Genomic DNA, 20,568 nt, shown 5'->3' with positions numbered 1-20,568 from the left:
CTGGTGCTTTTTTCTAGTGCTTTTAGGGTCCCTTTTATTCAAAAGATTATGTCAACACTTCAAGACAGTCTACTACGTTAAGCTCAGTGCAATTGTTTGGCCTAAGAAAACACATCCATATCATTGTGTATGTAAAAAAAAGGAAATCATAGCTTTATTTTATATTTATATATACTGTATATATATATATATATATATATATATATATATATATATATATATATATATATATATATATATACACAGTACATACACAGTACAGTACATATACAGTACAGACCAAAAGTTTGGACACACTTTCTCATTGAATTCAATGAGAAGGTGTGTCCAAACTGTGGTGATCTGGTGTGAACTATAAGTGGCTTTTAATCCTCCGTTTGATGCATATTCATTTTAACCACTGAAGCAGCATCATGCAAATATATTTTAGGATGGAAGTAGATAAACCTGGGTAACAAAATGGTTATTCTTTTGACTCAGGCAAACTATTGGAGGGGGAAATTCCCCTTGGCATAAAAAAAAGCAAAGGGTTTTACTTTCACTGTGAAACTAAACAACACAGAAGGAAAAGGATAAACAAAAAAAACTTTACGTTAAACATTTCCTTTAAGATCCTGCAAAGAACAGACAGAAATAGTAAGCCAGCCAGGTAGTAAAAGATTGTCAAAGGTTTCCATATGAAATTCCACCCACAAGTTTTCACCCAAAAATAGTTCAGCATATGGTTAAACAGCAGTGTCAATTCCTCTCAGTATCTGTTACCACAGATTTAGACTGTAAATATGGTGGGAATTACAGCAAAGCCAGTTGTCAGGTTGCACTTACTGCAGGTTTCACATAATATCATCGTACAGTTTGAGAACGCAGCATCTTCTATTAATTAACTGCCTGTCAGAAGGTAATGGGGACCAGAAATATGCCATTAATATACACTGTGCGGCATATGGGCCAGAAGAATCTTAGGAACGGCTGCACAGCTGTCACAGACTCCAATAAATTAAAACACGCAGGAAGTTGTACTCACTTAATGTTTCTCAAACAGTTAGGGAGCATCTTGCAAAAAACAACAAACTGTCACTGCATGAGACGGTAATCGCATCAAGCAGACTCAGCCCAAATAAGGGCATGAGGTGAAAATGTGAGAGATATTACAATGTGTGCCACATCAACAGCTGAGATTCTACATCAATGAGTGAAGCAAGCAAGGAAGCGAGATGTGAAATTTAGCTGCTCTTGCAGGCCAAAAGCTCCGTCAGCAGCTCTTCTGTGGGCCGTCAGCACATAGCTTTAAAAGACAACATTTCACGGAAACCAGAACAGGATAAAGTTATTCAGCATAATGAAAGCCAGAGGCTGTACATAAAAAAAGACAGTGCTGGAAGCAAAACATGGAGCGGATGTAGGAGGCTGAGGTCAATGGAAAAAGAAAATATAGATATACAGAAAGGGGATACAGACCTGATGTGTGGGCAAGCTACAGCACTTCTGTCATGATTTATATATCTCAACATGTGGAATGTTTTCATCTTCTTACAGGATCTACTTGGATGTTTGTCTTTTAGCAACCTTCCCATGCTACCTGAAATTAGCATGGGAAGTTTAGGATTTAGCCACACTAAAATATCAAACTTTCCCCACATTCACTTTTGTTGGGGCAACATTTATTGCCACTCAATTGCTCTGGTTACAGTACTCTGCATCATCTTTCTACTCCTTTTATTTTCAGAATCAAACAATAATGTATTTTAATGTAAATTTATGTGACAAAGCCAAATTAAAAAATCTAACTTTGAAAGGTAGAACAAAACATTTTACTTCATTATTTTTAAGTTGTCGTCAGACGCTACCTAATTTGTTGCTGGAGTCCACCTTTGTGTAAGTTTACCACAAGTGAAGAGTCTGTTACTTTCAGCAGTCATAATCAAGACTAGATTTGATTTCTGGAATCTGGTTAAGATTCTAGTCGACTGAGTAAATGTAAATATCCTCTGTTAGTAATTGTTTGTGACAGTTGCATCGTCTTCACTTGCTTTAGTCATGCTTGGTTTTTGCCCAGTGGGGGTTTTTTTTCTTTTTTTTTGCAATATCACAATTGCTCTTCCACTTACCGTGGAAGAAACTGCGCTTCTAAATAAAAGAGAGCCCTCCTGTTAATTGATGCTTTAGCAAGAAGGATTGGCTTTTAAAGTAGTGGAGCATTTTAACAGGGGGTTGAAGACAGATGATTATATGTGCTGTAGGAACGCTATGAGGAGATGCAGTCAGAAGGACACAGAGCAGAGTGAGCGGGCATGTCACAGTCAGCTGAGAAAGAGGCAAGCTGAGAGAACAAGGCAGACTCACTGACGAGGAATACTCCCGCTGACAGACAGGGATGTGACAAGAGCGGGCCAGACAGGGGTGCCAAAGGATGGACACCAAGACAGAAAGCACAACAGTGTCAAGCACGATGAACGACGTGGGAGGTGGAAGTATAGATGTGTTTACAGCCTCCTCATTTCTCAGCTGTACGCCTCGTGTCCTGACAGGAGAGCCACAACACATGCTTCAGAAAAGAAAACGCTTTCCCGCTAAGTCTCAGAAACAAGCGAGCTAAAGCAGGGCTAGCAGCAGCCGCAAAGGTTTAAACCCCAGGGGGCTGAAGCAGCTGGATTTCCTGCCAACCATGGCAAGAGGCATAACACAAAGGTTTGTCCTATTTGTGACCTGGAGAAGATGCAGCATGATGGGGCAGAGAGGGTGATGAAAAGGAAGTGAATATGGGGAAAGGTGGAGGCAGCAGATTTTTTTTCTAATGCTAAATAATGATAAATGGTTATGTAATGCCAAAATCATGTGGCCTACACTAGTTTTGTTGCATTCTCTCCTTTCTTGTTTGTGTTTACATACAGAGTGCCACGAGGCATTGTTGCTCTGTGTTAATGAAACATGATTTAATGCAACATGAGAGCAAGGGTCTTTGAATTTATGTCAGCTGCAACATTCAGTCCAGCAAATTCTAGACGTTTTCACATTCTGTGAAAGATAAAATAGTAATGAGACAACAAAACAACAAAATTGTAATTTTGGGATTTTGGGGGATTTATTTAGGTGTCTAAAGTAGCTTCCAAATGAAAGTCTTTTCAAAAAAAGTCTGTGGCTTTGGGTTTTATTAGAAATGACTTCCTTCAGAGAGCATTTCAGATATGCAGGCAGATTTCTGAGTTACATTTCATGTTCAGTGCAGAATTATTTAGCTCCCCTCATCTTTATCTCGCCACAACATCAACTTCAAGTCATGCTACAGTCACAGTTTCTAAGAAATAGGAAGTCAAGAACTTTTTCACACTTTTTTTTTTTGCTTTTAAAATAAAAGTGTATTTTTAATGTACCTTCAGAAAGAAATACATTTGATTGCTGAAAGTAATAATGATTGAGGTGGACCAACCAGAATACTAGATGTCACAAAGGCCCTCCAACCTCAGAGACTTGTAGTTTATAGACAGTGATGAACCAACAAATGTTTTTTTTTATTATTGATAAACATTTTACTTTGTTTTTGTTGTTTAAAAGGGGGTGTATTTTGCTTCTATTCTGTTTAAACAAACTTTCGTTAGGCTTGGTCAGCATAAAAAACAGTTCTTGAAGATAGCCTTCACCTAAGATCTGTGGAAGAGTGGGTAGTTTTAGTGAACCTTTCAAATCATTCAGAAAGAAATTAGTTGCCAATTCTTTATGTCATGTTTGACATACATACATATGCTTTGGTTTTGCCAGATAGAAATTCTTATGTTATATTTTGTTTATAAAACTAATTTAGACTTTCTGTCAAGTCTCTGTGAAGAAATAGAGCAGTGTAGCAGTGCAATTGTTATGTCTGATCTACCTGCTTGGCAACTTTAACAAAAGGTATGCATCATTACTTAAGGGAAAAAGATTGGGGAATTCCCACGCTAGAGGGCTGTTGACCTGTGTGTTTAAGAAAATCGGCTGTTTTAAAACGCTTGCTTTAAATGGACAGGTCATCAAGACTAGTGAAAGACCAAATCAAGACAACAATTGACTTTAAATCGATAAAAATGTGACCTATATGACCTAAACAATTAAGTTTAGGGAAACCCTCCTAGATCCTGCAGAGTACATGTTAATCTGGAGGACTGATGCAAGCTGCTGATAGGCAATATATAATTTTCTTTCCCAGCCAAATAACCAAATGCTACATCTTCTACTCAAACTTCAAACTTTATTGCAGATTGTAAACAGAAAGCCTTAAATTATGGGAAACTCGAAGACGTGTCTGTTTCTTTCTTTATACACAAGGGAAGGAGCACAGAGGACGTGGAGAGAAAGGGAGGGATAATTATTCGGCACAACTGAAAGCTACAAATTCTGAAGATCCTGATACAGGTTTCGGTCTGAGGCGTCCTGTAGGGAGAATTGGACTGAAACAGATACGCAAGCGGTGCACAAAGGCTGAGGCGCCACAGATCATATCAAAGCCTCTGAGTGGCACAACACTCCAGGGATGTGCGTGGATGATTCATAATGGTTATGCATGTGTGTGTGTGTGTGTGTGTGTCCTTGCATGTCTCTACACACATGCCAAGGAAACTCTTGAGATCTTAAGAGCTGCCCTCTGTGTGTGGCTGACAGCTAAGTGATACTGCTGCAAGCATGCCACAGCCTTATGTTTCCCAGATTCCATTAAGATGTAGCTGCACTGGGCTTCTTTGTCTTTATCAAGTTTTTTTTTTTTTTTTTTTGAAATACACCCATGCCGTACTGTTTCTTAACAGGTCTCATTTATAGATAAATAGCCTTTTCCATGTTTTTGTTTTAAACTTATCGTGGGGAAGGATCCATAGTTCCTGCAAATATTCTCAAAGCAGCATCATTGTGTCCAATCCCTGCCACATAGCATTTTCTTTTCCGAGAGCGTAATTAAATCATTAGCTGTCACTTCCGTTAACCAGCAGAGATGCGCATCTAATGTGCTAAACGCCACAGGGCCGGAGCTCCTCTGATTCAATGAATCTTAAGTGAACTCTAGTGAAAGCATTTCGTTTTGCGTTTTATTTTACTCACTGGGTGACGGGCTGCAGGACAAGAACAAGCGTCACCTCTGTTTCTGGGTCCGGATGTGTGTGCTTGGTGAGGGGGTGGTTCCTTTCAGGGATGTTATGAGGCGACATGGGTGTTGAATAGGACAATTATAGAGAGTTCGCAAAGTCGACAGGAATCTGTTCCCAAGAAGGGAGAAATTTTATTATAAACTGGATTAAAAAGAGCTGTGTCTCTGAGCCAAAAGAACAGAGACAAACAAACCTTTGTTAGGGCGTCTAAGAGGGGAAGTGATGCCGTTTATATCTCTGCTGCAGTGCAAAGCTCCTCAGTGACTGTGCAAGCATGCACTCCTCTTAACTAAGTGAAATGGGGATCCTGACATATATCACTGTAATGTATTTAAATTAGCTTTATGGAACATTTAAGTTTTGCATCTACTCCACCATAATCACCCCCCATTATCCAACCAGGCTTCAATGGAGAGCATGGTTCAAATGAGATTTTAATACTCCTATTTTAGCTATTACTGGCAGCTTATGTCCCCAATTGTGGTCAGTGCATGTATAGTTCCTAGTTTGAGCAATGAAGTGAAACCTAAACATCAGTTTAACAGGAAGTTGCACATTTATGCGTGTGCATATGTGTGAACACTCTGCACAGTTTAAGTTAAAACCACATAATTTTTTCCACAGCATTTAATAGGTGAATCTATTCCCCAGAACCCACAGTGTGGGTTTTGGGGAACTCTACACACTAACGGACAACAAACAGACAAACAAAAAACATAAGCTCTTAAAATAAAAATAAGATGTGCAGAAAGACTTTACAAGTTTCCATTTTATTGGTGTACTTCTGACAATAACAATGATGGTATAAAAGAAAATCTCCATCATACAAATTTCAATAATCAAATGATAATATGCCAATACACAAACAGATCCACATAAGGCTGACATCAAGTTTTGACAAGTGGCTTCGAATGGCTTCAATTCAAGGAGACGGGTCTCTCCTTACAATCAAAGAATAAATATTTTGAAGATATTTTAGTTATCTTGTCTCCTTTTCTTCTTAAATAGTTCATACAAAAAAGAAAATATCCGTGATTATTTTTATGTGGATTGTGTCGCTGGTTTGGGTGCCTTTGTTACTTTGCGATGTAAGACTTCTTTTTTTTTTTTTTTGGCTTAAATAAATAACAAAAAACAAACTATCTTGCAGCGCTTTCCTGTGACCTCCACCTAAACTCAGATGCCGTCACACTCAGAGATGTCCCACGGACATTCTGCACATGCGAGAATCCATGCCGATTTACAACATGATACGCTTCTCGCGTTTGCCACAGCAAGTTAAGCATGGTGGAGACACTGGAAGTGCAAAACTCTGCAATTATGAGAGAAATTTTAAATCTTATGGAATTTTTTTTTTTTCTCAAAAAGAAGAAAAGAAACAGCTTGTGCTTGGAAGCAGTGATGTAAAAACATTGATGTGTAAGCTCCACTAGCACTTAAATGGCACCAGATAAACCCCGAGCCAACCCCCCCCGTCCCTCCCCGCCCTCCTGAAGCCTTGTTCTTTATGCTAGCATCTGTAGTGATTTAAGACCTTAATAGAATTTCTAAAACACTACACACAACAACGATATTTACAATGATCATTTTCTTGATATGCACTTCTTTTTCAATTTAAATATTCTTGCTTATAAAAAATAAAAACTCAAGTGAAAAAACAAACAAACAAAAAAAAAAAACAGAACAAAAAAAAACTGCAATAAATTAAAAAGCTTTAAGGCTGCCAGTCTTGTCAGATGCCCAAAAAATGGTCCCTTCATTTAAACTGGCACAAAACGGATTAGGACAGGTGAGATTAGGATATGAAGAAGCCTCTTTAGAGAGTCTGTGCCTGCTCTCCTCACACTGTAATCAAATATTTACCATTCTAAACACAAGTCCCTGGTGAGTAAACTAGTGGCCAAAGCTGTTCAGTAGTTTCCAAAGAAAATAAGTGTCGAAAGTGTAGAGCTGATGCGGCTGCCTATCATGTATGGTGAACATAGAGCCTAATACTGACTCTGAAAACGCAGAGGGCCTCTTTAGATCGAGGGTGTCACAGTCTGAATCTTCACCTGAACACACACACTAAAACCATTTGGCTTTTGCTATATGTCCATTTAGCTTTTAATTTTAATTTAAAGCAATGAAAGTTTATATATATATATATATATATATATATATATATATATAGCTGTGTTTAGAGATAATATACAGCGTATCATGTAAATGTGAGGAACTACGCGGAGAACTTGCCAGCTGTTCACTACCAGGAAAGAAAAACTTCATATCAGTGCTGGTAAACAAAATCCCAAACATAAAAATACAAAAAAAAAAAAAAAAAACTTGAAAAGAAGGTTCATATGGAGGATGGTTGCACCTCTGAAAGGTTTTAGCCATTTCACTCAAACACACATGGAATAGAAAACTTAACACAATTGCTTGCTACTGTCCCTAACTTCCACTGGGCACCTCCGTAATCTGGAGCGAGGAGGTTTGCATGATTCGTTTCTGAAAATGAGCCACAGCTCTTTCTAAACACACAGATCGTCTCTGAAGTGTAAACACCACTGTTAAAATTCCAGGCTGCGGTGATTTCAAGAAACAAAACTGATTTTACTTAAGTTTGCGTCCTTAATTCAATACTTTGATGAAGCATATTTTTGATTCAGTTTCAGCTTTCATTCATTTTAGGTTCAAATCTGCCATTGGTTATTGTGATTCTGATAATGTGAAACAGAGGTCAGATGTCCTGATGAGATTCTTTTACATCTGTGGGATTTAGGTTAAAGGAGCAATAGCTATTCAATATCTTGTGAAGAAGTTAGAAAGAACCCAAACTCAGTCAGAAGATTATATGTACTCTTGTGAAAAAAAACTCTTCACTGATTGGAGAAAATAAAGAGGCACCATAGACGTAACAAAATCTGGATATTTCTCCAAAACCGAAGACATACCAAGATGGTAAATTGTCACTGTGGTTACCAATATCCTGACAGCAACCCTGAAGGTGCTGCAAGAATTTCTGGCTGGTATTGCTTGTTCTCCACATTTGAAAAGAGTATTCTCCATATGTGCAATGTTTGTTTTTGTAATGCCAATGTCTCCTAAAATGTTACATAGTTCAAAACTTCGACTATTGTGCTGCTAAAGATATTTAGAACAACCACAACTACACACCACCACACTGAAGCACAGTGGTGGTAACATCAAACTCTGGGGGATCTTTTCTTCTATTTGTTTTTTGGCAAAGGTGGACGAAAACATGATTCATAGTTTAGATTAACTTTGCTATAAAGCAGAAGATGAGGATAGATTTCATTTTTCCAACAGTAATGTGATTCTAAGAATACTTCAAAACCAACAGGAAAAATACCTCACTGTAAGTTTTTGAATGACCAAATCCACAACTACTGTAAGTGTGACAGAAAATATAAAGAATCACCGGAGCCGGAACATGGATAAGAAATGTCCTCACAGTCTGACTAATTTATAGTAGATTTGGAGCAAATTAAGATGTGACATGCTCCTTGCAGACTTTTTTTTTTTTAGTAAAGTAATTTAGAATGCCTCATTGTTTTAATCAACAGAAACCTTGTATTTGAACAGGGGTGTAAGCACTACTGAGATCTGTTAGCATAACAATTCACACATGGGTTAGTTTAACATGGCAGGATGAATAAATTCACTGAATGATATCATAATAGTATCTAGCCCACATGATGAATAGACTAAATGAAAGAGCCAGAAGTCTCAATAATGTTTTTTTGCCACTCAGTATCACATCATGTCCTGGTAAAATTGGCTCCAGTAAGTACGTCCCCCAAAGGGAGCTGTGGAAGGTCAGTACCATTGATTATCATCAGTGTAATGGAGGTGATCAGTGAAAGAAAGTGTCCACTAGCATTTTTAAAACTCTGTCTTGCTCTTCCTGTGGTTATCACACAAAATGGCCTCCTCCAACACCTCTGCTCAGAAGAGTAATAACACCAAGCTACAATATGGGTGCCATTCCATTTCATTTCATCTCATTACGGCGGTGCAAATGGCGCCGCTGCTAAAGAGAAATAAGATCTGTGTCTGAATGAAACGGAACTGCCCCCATTTACACAGAACCGAACCTCAGAATCCCACACTACTACACACAGCTATGTTTCAGTGCACCTAACACAGTCTGTCACTTCCTAAGTCATCACGTCAACCCGCAAGAAAAATAAAAACTGAACAATTAAAAGTAAGTAATTCGTCAAATAAATAGACAAGAGGGCCAGCCCCTTTTAGTTTGTATTTTATCGTTGAAATCCAACAGTTTTTTTTTCTTTTTCGATTACGTACATGCCTCCTAGGAGAAACATGTTTAGAAATGTATACAAGGCGATTTGTGTGAAATGATGTAGCTGCATGACAAGAAGACAGTGAAGAGTATATGTCTGTGTGATATCTTAAAAATGGAACTACATTGGTTTGGGGATATTTGACCCCAAAAACGAACACTGTTAAACAAATAGAGAGAAGCTGCTGTGTAACTTGAGAGGACTGTCAGTGTGTGTCATAGCAGAGTGTTAGGCAGCACGCCTCTCCAAAATAAAAATAAAAATCTCTACATAGATCAACACTTCAAAGTTTGATTTAGACGAAGAAAAGCTTGGACATAAAGCCAATCAGTAGTAATCACACAACACCATCATTCAGATCATCTTTTTTTTTCCCAATCAGATCATCTTTTTTTTTTTCCAATGCGAGAAAATAAGGGTCAATTTAACAAAAAAGGCAGCCAGAAAAGGGTTGCTGAACAGATAAGATGCTTGAAGCACCCTGGGTGGAGGAAGGCTGGCTACAAACACTAGACAAGTTTGAGATTCTGTAAACACCAGTGATGGTGACACAAGTCAAGTATCTGCAACCTCCAGTTTTGTGCTGTAAAAAAAAATTGAAGGTGAGTAAACATTAAGAACGTCTAAAAATAGACCTGCACCTCTTTCTTTCTGACCTAGATTTACACGCTGCACACAGAGTGAGGTCTAAAGTCGGCCAAACAAGAGTTGAGAGACAACGTCTCCTCCTTTCCTGGTGACCAGACGCATGCAGGCCATTTGCATAGCTTGCCCTCACTCACACACAGATGTAGACACAAGGTAGACGTGAGTTCTGGGAAAAAAACAAAAAAACAAAAAAAAAAAACAAGGGGGCGCCACGTTTTGCTTAAGCAAAGCTGAGCTCAATTTAAGGTTTGCATACGCAGTCACACCTTTTCTTTAGTCCAACAAGGGAATGCTAGCACCCATGCTATTGCATCTGTACAATAAGGAAGTCAGGGCTAAGTTCTGCTGTCTGATATTACAGCTTATTGCTAACAGGATGAGCATTGCACTCCAACATACAGCCATTAGCAGGCAGCCAGAACATTCAATGAAACAACGCAAACACAAACATCACAGTCTTTAAATGGTATGTTCACAAGACGGAATACGAATGATTAAGGAAATAATTTTTTTTTTTTTACTTGGAATAAACTATTTCTCGCACAATATATCATCTTTTCTATCTATCTTTACTTTTAGATTTGGCATTCCTATTGCAGAACCAGCTGCATGAATCCACTCAACTGAAGTCGCTGCGTGGTGCTGTAAGGGTTGTGTGCACATGCAAATGTTTTCACAGGCTTACTGCATTTATGAAATCAGAAGAGCAAAACTAAAATCAAAGATCTAAGCTCCAACGCCCTCCCACCCCCATGTCAGCACATGCAAGTACATAATCCTGTGTGCATACATGTGTGGCCTGTGTGTGTGTGGGGGTGTGCGTGTGGGTGTGTGTGCGTGCTTGAATGTGTAGCCTAATTCTGTAGTCAAGCACAACAGCTCAGGGCGGAGCTAATCAAAAGAGAAAATAAGGAACAAACTTGACAAATGGGATGCTGAAGGCCAAAATGGTGCAAAAGGCATGTGGAGACTGACGTGTACACAAGCCCAGATGAAGAGTAATGAACTGTGGCACGAATAAGTGCAGCATTTATCCCTACTTCTTTTTTTTTTTTTAAGATGATTTATCAAATCTGCTAATTTGAGTCTCCATTTCAGTTTTTTTCTGTTTTTGCATACAAACAAACAAACACAAAGCAAAACAAAACAAAACAAAGCAAAAAAAACAAAAAACTAAATAAGTCCTAAGCAGTGCTGCGACTGGTGAGATATGGCTGATGTCCTAAAGGACTTTTGATTCCCAGGTGTTTTTGCAGTCCAGCTCTGCCTACGTCAGTAGTCAGCCACAGGTGCAAGCTTTCTGCTCAAGCTGACTGTGATATTGGTGAAGAGTCGACTTCTTGAAATTAGGGGTGAATAGTTTAGGTTATTAAGACCATCCACTTTCTGTCTCTCCTTTGAGTGACGTAGTAGACTATACCTGTGAGTAAAAGAAACAAAAACAGATGCAAAATAAATCAATCATCTGAACAGCAGAAAACCACAACAGTACATGCACCAATTAGACAGAGGCAATATATGGTGAAATACAACAGAGGACTGGGAAACAATGTCGAGAAACAAACTGGTATAGATTAGCTGAAATAGTTAAAGGTCCAATGTGAGAAAGACCTCAAGAATTTATCCACATTTTGTCATGCTTCAATTGCAAACTTTAAGGTATTTTAGAGGGATTTAATGTGACAGACTAACATTGGTCAAGCATAACTGTGAAGGGAAAGATAGAAGATAAAACGATTAGAGATAAGTCTGGAGGAGCTACAGGAGAGCTACATTTTTCTCATCTATGCACCTTTGAGGATGCCAATGACCAGTCAGTAATAAAATGGGATGGTTAAGGTGAAAACATATTCAAATGCTAGATTAGACTAGTCGAGGTAAAAAAACAAAAAAACAAATCTTAATGAGAATCTGTTTTAAGACTTGTGTTATTGTGTGCGATTGTATTCACACACAATCTCCATCCAGTCTCACTGTTCTTAAGTTACACCGCAAAGAAGAATAAGCAAAACAATTCACTCTCTAGATGCAAAAAGTAGGAAGACATACAATGGTTTCCCTGGTATTCCCCGGAGCTAGGAACCACGGTCAGGCCCAAATATTAAAAATCCATGAATATGTGAAACTGCCTCTATAAAAATATAACTGCCTAATTAAATAGTTAAAACACCAAACATACCTTAATGTTCATTAATACATTCAGTGGAAATTGTCTTAGCACTACTGCAGAAGCAAGGTATTTTAACGTTTATTTCCAATCTGCATATTCTTTCGAATATTGCAGAAAAAATGCGGAAATAATTTTGTCTGATATTGCACATAAAAATTCACTAGTACTGAGCCTTTAATAGGTGGGGATCCACTGTACCCCAAAAGGCTGATAGCTGTAATTGTAGTGAAAGGTGATACAGACTGCTCTCATGGAATTATGGATTTTAAGTTTTGGAAACCGTGCATTGTTTTAAATATATTTTTTTGTTTTCAAAAGAATAAAAAATGTAACTTAACTCTTCTTAAACCTTCTCAAAGTAGCAATTGTTCCTGCTCATTTTATGTCACATATGAATCCAGCCCCACAGCATTCAAACACGTCACATGAAAAGTCTTTAAATGAGTTGAAATTCACTCAAAGTCACCACTTTGCCTTCTCATGTGACTGGCTTACATCACATGAGTGTAAGCCTCACTGGAGTTATCAACTCCTTCTTTAACCAAACGCTGTCTGGTGGATTTTGCCTTTGGAAATGAGCCGTGTGTATTTGAACACCCACCTTCCCAGGAACTGGGCTTCTCCACGATGGTGATGCGGAATAGACATGTAGCGTCCCAGGTCTCCATATGGTCTGCTTACACTGTAATTGGCAAACTGCACCCTGTGCAAACAAATTTAATGATTTTAAACCAGTAGTCTACACAGTTAAATAGAAGGTTTTCAATATTAGCGCTCACTGAGACATTTCCATAAACCACTGTGCTATCGTGTTACAGTTTTCAATAACATGATATTGGCGCTTGTTTGTCCAGTCACTGCATGCAAAAGAGGCTCTCTTGACAGGAAAGAAAAAAAAGAAAGAAAAGCATAAGTCGATCAGTTGAAGTCAGCAGATTATACTGGAAGCCCAGTACAGCTGCCTGTGTGCTGTGTGGGCGGTGGGAAATGCTGTGCGGCAAAGAGCCACATGGAGGAAAAAAAAACAGCCAACACAAAGGCCTGCTATGACCGACCTACCTAACTTATCTAGTAAGAAAGTCCAAAGCTAACAATGCAGCAAGCCTGGTGCTACAGCAGCATGCACTAAGCTGGAGTCTGTGTGTTTTATGTGCTGTTTTCCCTACCTGTTCCAGAGGTCATCGTCCTCGCCTCCCCAGCCCCAGAACGCATTGGGAAATCCATTAATTCTTTTAAACTGCTTCACCATCAGGCCACTGACACCACCAAAGAACTCATTATATGGAAGCCTTGGGGGAGATAACACATATTTGAGAGATTCAGTATTATATATATATATATACTGTATATATATATATAAATTTACATATAAATTTAGATATATATATATTATATTATATATAATATAATTTTTTTTTTCTCTACAAGGAACAGGGCGGACACTCACATGTAGGAGTACTTGTCAAGTTTGACTGCAAAATGTCGGGGCATGTCCGTGCAGCCGTAGTAGTTCCGGTCGTTCTCCATGAGGTGGTCCACGTCATGGAAGATCAGACAGTCCCAGTCCAGGTCCTTTATGGCCTCCTTATAGCCCACGTTGAACAACATGGCTCGGTTAAATGGTTCTGTTCCTCCCTGAAGAAAAAAAAGGGAATAAAAGAAAAATATTCAGCCATTTCTGACAGAAAAACACATGGAATTTTTCCAAGCATGGTTTTAAAGAAGTTTCTCTTCATGCATGTGTGTGTATGTGTGTGTGTGTGTGTGTGTGTGTGGGGGGGGGGGGGGGGGTTCCATACCTGCTCAATGACATAAAAGGCAAACTGGAGTCTCTGCTTCTGCAGCACAGGCACCAGGTGTCTCAGTAGGATGGGTAAGTGTTCGTGACGATTCCTGAATGGAACAAGGATTGCCACCTGGGGATGGAAAACAGCAGATAATACAACAAATATCAACTAAGAAAAAAGACAAATAGAGCAAGCTGAATGTGAAAATATACGGGGCTGCTGTATATTTAAAAGGGAGAGCTGTTTAGTTTGCTCTACTGAGTTTGTTTAGAGTTTGTTAGAGACTTTAAGTCTTGTGTCCTAGAAAGAAAATATGAAAGTCTGACAACAAACAGAACAAAAAATTCAAACATAGAATCTAATCTACACAATTAGATCTGATATTTCTGACTTATAATGAGCACATGCAAATGGGAATTTTTCCAAATTCAGTGGAATGGTCAAAAATAAAAGGGCTTATAGGTAGTTCATAAAAAAAAGATAAAGTGGCTCTTGCCTACTAACAAATTACTGATCGCTTATCTGACAGTTTGCAGAATTACATACAAAAGGAAGAGGGCATGATTTCTCTGTTGAAATAAAAAAAAAGAAGGCTTGCTTCAAATCAAACAGTAATGTGTTTTTTGCATTTAGAGTCAAGTATAATTGCTTTGTTTGCTTCTTGTACTGTGTGTGTGAGTTGTTCCTTTTTTATGGCAAACTGATTGGCCACATAATTTTCCATCAAAGCATAAACAGCAAAGTGCACAGACCATATAAAACAATTTAATGCTGGTTAATTACGCTCTACAATAATTCCAGTGAAACACAGGCTAGATGAATCCTTTTCTGGAAAGATGTAGCTGTGTTGTGCTATCAGAGATTGAAAAAAAAATAGGGCATGTAAGAAACCAAATGCAGTTCAACAGTTCAACCTCCAGCTGATTAACATCCCCTTTACAAAATGCTAATAGAGAAGTGTTGCAACCTTAAAGCGGAACCAATCTTTTTGATTGCCCTCTCCTTGGGCTGCCACCTTATCGTGGTGGAGGGGTTTGAGTGCCCCAATGATCCTAGGAGCTATGCTTTCCGGGGCTTCATGCCCCTGGTAGGGTCACCCAAGGCAGATAGGTCCTAGGTGAGGGACCAGACAAAGCGCAGCCTGAAGACTTCGATGATGAACGGCAACTTTGGACTTGGTGTTCCCTCGCCCGGACACGGGTCACCGGGGCCCCATTCTGGAGCCAGGCCTGGAGGGGGGGCACGATGGCGAACGCCTGGTGGCTGGGCTTTTTCTCATGGTGCCCGGCCGGGCTCAGCCCAAAGAGGAAACATGGGTTCCCCCTCCCATGGGCCCACCACCTATGAGAGGGGCCAAAGGGGTCGGGTGAAATGTGTGATGGATGGCGGCTGAGGGAGGGGGCCCTGGTGGTCCGATCCTCGGTTGCAGAAGCTGGCTCTTGGGATGTGGAATGTTACCTCTCTGGTGGGGAAGGAATCAGAGCTAGTGTGTGAGGTTGAGAGGTACCGGCTACAAATAGTCGGTCTCACCTCGACGCATGGCTCTGGTTCTGGTACCAGTCTCCTTGAGAAGGGCTGAACATACTTCCACTCTAGGGTTGCCCCCGGTGAGGGGCGTCGGGCAGGAGTGGGCATACTTGTTGCTCCCCATCTCTGCGCCTGTACGTTGGGGTTTACCTCGTTGAATGAGAGGGTAGCCTCCCTCCGCCTATGGGTGGGGGGACGGGTCCCGACTGTTGCTTACGGGCCGAATGACAGTTCAGATTACCCACCCTTCTTGGAGTCCTTAGAGGGGGTACTGGAGAGTGTCCCTCCTGGGGACTCCCTTGTTCTGCTGGGGGACTTCAATGCTCACGTGGGCAATGACAGTGAGACCTGGAGGGGCGTGGTTGGGAAGAACGGCCCCCCGATCTGAACTCAAGCGGTGTTCTATTGCTGGACTTCTGTGCTCATCACGAATTGTCCATAACGAACACCATGTTCAAGCATAAGGGTGTCCATATGTGCACTTGGCATCAGCACACCCTAGGCCGAAGTTCGATGATCGACTTTGTCATTGTTTCATCGGATCTGCGGCCATATGTCTTGGACACTTGGGTGAAGAGAGGTGCAGAGCTGTCCACTGACCACTACCTGGTGGTGAGTTGGCTCCGGTGGTGGGGAAGGATGCCGGTCAGTGGTGAAGAGAGAGCTGAGCCAAAAAGCAAAGATCTTGATTTACCGGTCGATCTATGTTCCCACCCTTATCTATGGTCCATAGATAAGGGATAAGGGACACCATAGGGTGTCTGGGCTCTCCCTTAGAGATAGGGTGAGAAGCTCGGTCATCCAGGAGGGACTCAGAGTAGAGCCGCTGCTCCTTCACATCAAGAGGAGCCAGTTGAGGTAGCTCGGGCATCTGGTCAGAATGCCTCCTGGACGCCTCCCTGGTGAGGTGTTCCGGGCACGTCCCACCGGGAGGAGGCCCCAGGGAAGACCCAGGACATGCTGGAGGGACTATGTCTCTCGGCTAGAACGCCTTGGGATTCCCCCGGAGGAGCTGGAACAAGTGGCTGGGGAGAGGGAAGTCTGGGCCTCCCTTCTGAAGCTGCTACCCCCGCGACCCGACCCCGGATAAAGCGGAAGAAAAAGGATGGATCGATAGAATCTTTTTGAAATCTTTTCTTATCAAGTTCTGCTTCTGCCTGTTGGCTCCAGTGTACTACAGAGGAAACAATTCAAGTTCAGATTTTATTTTTTTGTATTTAGGATTTTTAGTTTGGTTTTGCACATCTAAAACTTTGAGCATTGGGGTTAATAACAGCTTAAGGCTAAATAATGCATACAATCAGATCTAGTTAATCAACCAGCCATGATTTTGATGTGTATAGCATTTATTTGGTGTAATACCCTTACAAAAAATACCACTGTTGTACACATCTGATAGATTTAATTGAAGTTCTCAAGAGCTTATTTTGCAGAATTTTACAGTTTTTACCATTCTGACATGTACACAGACTGAATACAAGCATAACATGTTGATTTTAGTTGGCAAATGGATTGTGCTATCTTCTCCTGTAATTATCCTGAGGTTGGCTGTAGAGACATGTTCCCTGTAGCTTGCTTACATTAGGTACCCGAATACAGGTGATTGGTGGCGCTTACTTTTTACCATGACTGTATTTTTCATGATGAGAAATATTTCCAAATGAGAATTGAGCAGAATTGCTTAGGAAGGCAGCTGTGCCTGGATAGCACAGTAAATATTCTATCTGGACCTTCCAGAAAGGATGAACAGCAATTCTGTAACAAGTCCAACAATTTGTAAGACGCTTTTAGTAACATTTTGTGCCCCAAACAGGAGCAGTCATGCATTTGCCAACCCCACTGGCCAGTCAGTTTATGCTCATCAACCTGCTCTGCTTTTGAGAGTGCCACACACACAAGCACACTTACCTTCCAGCGAGGTAAACAGTCTTTGGGCTTCCAGAAGCCTCCCAGAGCCATGGTGGGCTCTCGCTCCAGCAAGGACCTCTCCACCTCCTCCAGAGATATTTCACTCATGTTCACCTCCAACCTGCCCTCTGAGAGTGGAAGGAGGAAGGGAGAGGAGCAATAAAAGTCAGAGATTATAGGAGGCAAAAAATGCCATAACAGTGGAAGAAAAGAGGAGAATACAAAGTCAGCAGAAAGACAAGAAGTGAAAACGATCAAAGTAACATGAAGGAATATTAATGAAGTTGAGCAAATTTGGACATACATTTCTAAATAATTATGTAATAATTGTGTACTCAGTTTGTAAGCAAAAGGAAGTCTAATCCAAAATGTCAACAGTGTGCTTACTCATAGAGGGCAGCTTCTCAGGGCAAACCTGCGAAGGGAGGTATGTGAAACCCTCAGGGAGGTAAGTGGTGGGAGGAGCATCGCTCTCGCTCTCGTTGAAGTCATAGGAATAATCTGGGGCCACAAATGAACAAGTTTCAAAAAGACATCAAAGGAAACCTAATCTTTCTACTGAATAACTGTTAAGTTATCATTCTTCCACATGGCTGTGTGTAAGACATACGATAACATTTCTGTATTAAACATAGTTTGGTGAAATTAAGTATTCTTATTTTCTGAGAACTGAATTTTGGTTCTTCATTAGCTGTAAGCCACAATCATCCAAATAGACAGACATAAGCACATAAGCATCAAAGATCCACTTATTCAAATGACGTAATAAAATAAATTATATTTTCAATGATGTTCAAATGCATCTGTATGCTTTGCTAGTTCAATATACGTTCACTTCCCTAAATATTTACATCTAATTTAGATTTTAGTTACAAAAATGCTGAAGCTCAGAGAGGGTGTTGGGGAGAAAAAGAGGAGAGTTAAAGCTTTTGATTAACCACAACTGATATCATCATTTCAACACTGAAAAATAATCTTGAAAGAAATCACAATAAAAATCTATAGAAAATTAAACTTGAAATATGTCACTCTGTGCCTAGTGACTCTAGCAAAGTATCACATTTTGAAATAAATTATTGAAAATCTATCGACATTAAGATATGGCTGTATGCGCACGTATTTACCTGTGCCATTGATGCTGTAGGCCCCTCTCACAACTTGCTCCAGAACCTGAGCCCCTATGTTCTTCACGTTTTCTCTAATCTGGATGCCTCTAGCTTGGACCATGAACACATACTCATTCACTGTAAGCAGGAGAGAGAAAATGAAGTTGAGTTAAATTATTACACTCAGATAGGGTCACAATACAAGAAAAATGCTAAACACTTATTCCCTTTTTATTATCTTGTGCAAGACCTTCCTCATTTTAGTTAGTCACCATACTGTTGAACAATAAAAGTCAATACTCATATTTAAGGAAGCTCGTGTGTACTTTGCGCAAGAAAGTTGTCCTTTATATTAAGCACAAACATATTGTGTGTAGAGATGATTCAATAACGAGAACTTCCTAAGCATACACCAAGGAGGAAAAGGGAACAACTGAATGGTTAATTTTTAAAAAAGGGATAAAGTAGGAATCAAAGAGACTGAGATGATGTAGCTAAATTAACTGACTGGTTACTGCTTTCAGTGCTCGATAATGGGAGCGCTTCATCTTATGATGCACCACCTTTTCCATTCAACACTGTAAATAGTTGAGTATATTTTTGATGGTAATAGGAAAACATAAAAGGGGACAAAAATGATAAGGGAACAAAAAAAATAGCAAGAGAAAGAGGCAGAATGAATGTGGAAGCCAATAAAAGTTTTTAGGAGCCATTTTTGTTTTTTGGTATTTTTAGAAATGATGCCTTTAAAAAAATGCCATTTCAAATCTTATGAAACCTCACCCCATGTCTTTTAGGGGATGTTTAGGGGGGTGTCTTTAGGAAATTGTCTTTTAGGAGAGCATTTGTCATAGACAATATTTTTTCAAAGAAGCAGATTCCACTTGATGAGATTGGGCTGACCTACATAACACCACCGCAAAGGTTAGCCTCCCGAAGAAAGAAGCAGTAAAGTGGAACATTGAGTGGTGGTTTGTGGTCTAAATGAGTCAACGTTTTAACGGAAAATAAAACCACACCTTCGCTCCAATGAAACCTTGCAAGCAAATATATATGCATAGTAAAATTCTTTTTTTTTTTTTTTCTCCGAAGAGTTTTTGCGGCGCTAGTGGCTCGTATTTTTTCCACAGTAGGCAGACAGGAAGGAGGGTGAGGAGAGGGGGGAAGACACGCGGCAAAAGTCGCCGGGACCGGGAGTCGAACCCGCGACGTCCACGCCGAGGACCAAGGCCTCCAAACGTGGGGCGCGCCAACCCCCCGCGCCACCACAGCACGCCCCCATAGTAAAATTCTGCACTTTTTGTTCACTTAAGCTGTTTCAGGAAGAACAAAAGCAAAAAAAAACAAACAAACAAAAACAAAAACATTAAGTTCCTCCATTGACTTATGCAGTTGAGAAGTACAGTAGATGTCAAGTGGTGCACTGCTACAAAAATGCAGAAAACCAAAGTTCTCCCACATTAAAGAATCCTGGTCCTTTTGATTCTACTTTCTATGCACAATCACCGGCACAAAAAAAAAAAGCATTCATGTTAAATCAATCCCAATATGATCTACACGCTTCAGTACAATAGATGTCCATGCGAGTGCAGTGTGTGCGAACTCAAGTGAAGCACTGCTGAGCCAGAAATCCTTGGGATGTGATTTGTCATTAGTAATTGTATTACAGTTTCCATCACATTCATCTTATTTTATACAAACTGCCAGGCTTGCAAGAGTCAAGACTAGCAGCAAAGCGCTTACTAAAATCAATGTTCCTGTTTTACGTCCGCAGCATGCAAAGGCTACAGAGCAGCTGGAACAAAGAATCTGTGGTAGATGGTGACAAAAATAAGGGAACCATGCAGAAAAGATGTTGTTCACTGCTCGTTAGAAACCAGTGAGGGTAAAAAAGGAACTGCATTTAACAACTCGCAGATAACCTTCTGAGACAGCATATGATGGAAAATCGCTGAGAGACTTCTTCGCCTAGGGCAGGCGCAGACATATTCTGACATG

General features: G+C 40.1%; 1 protein-coding gene across 1 annotated transcript in view; it reads right to left on the bottom strand.

The window, feature by feature from the left end:
• Positions 1-5,862: 5,862 nt before the first annotated feature.
• b4galt5 (UDP-Gal:betaGlcNAc beta 1,4- galactosyltransferase, polypeptide 5) overlaps positions 5,863-20,568 on the bottom strand; it is a 43,450-nt gene continuing 28,744 nt past the window's right edge. Inside the window, exons 2-9 of the mRNA XM_032576064.1 lie at positions 18,589-18,708; positions 17,852-17,965; positions 17,465-17,592; positions 14,042-14,158; positions 13,690-13,877; positions 13,409-13,531; positions 12,844-12,945; positions 5,863-11,492 (exon numbers count right to left, since the gene is read on the bottom strand). Of these exons, the coding sequence (XP_032431955.1) occupies positions 11,345-11,492; positions 12,844-12,945; positions 13,409-13,531; positions 13,690-13,877; positions 14,042-14,158; positions 17,465-17,592; positions 17,852-17,965; positions 18,589-18,708 (1,040 nt within the window). The 3' untranslated portion in view covers positions 5,863-11,344. The remainder of the gene's footprint in view (positions 11,493-12,843; positions 12,946-13,408; positions 13,532-13,689; positions 13,878-14,041; positions 14,159-17,464; positions 17,593-17,851; positions 17,966-18,588; positions 18,709-20,568) is intronic.

Source organism: Xiphophorus hellerii, chromosome 1 (assembly GCF_003331165.1).
Source record: "Xiphophorus hellerii strain 12219 chromosome 1, Xiphophorus_hellerii-4.1, whole genome shotgun sequence".
NCBI classification, from domain to species: Eukaryota; Metazoa; Chordata; class Actinopteri; order Cyprinodontiformes; family Poeciliidae; genus Xiphophorus; species Xiphophorus hellerii.
The sequence above is the reverse complement of the archived record's forward strand: the minus strand, read 5'-3'. Positions and strand labels throughout refer to the sequence as shown.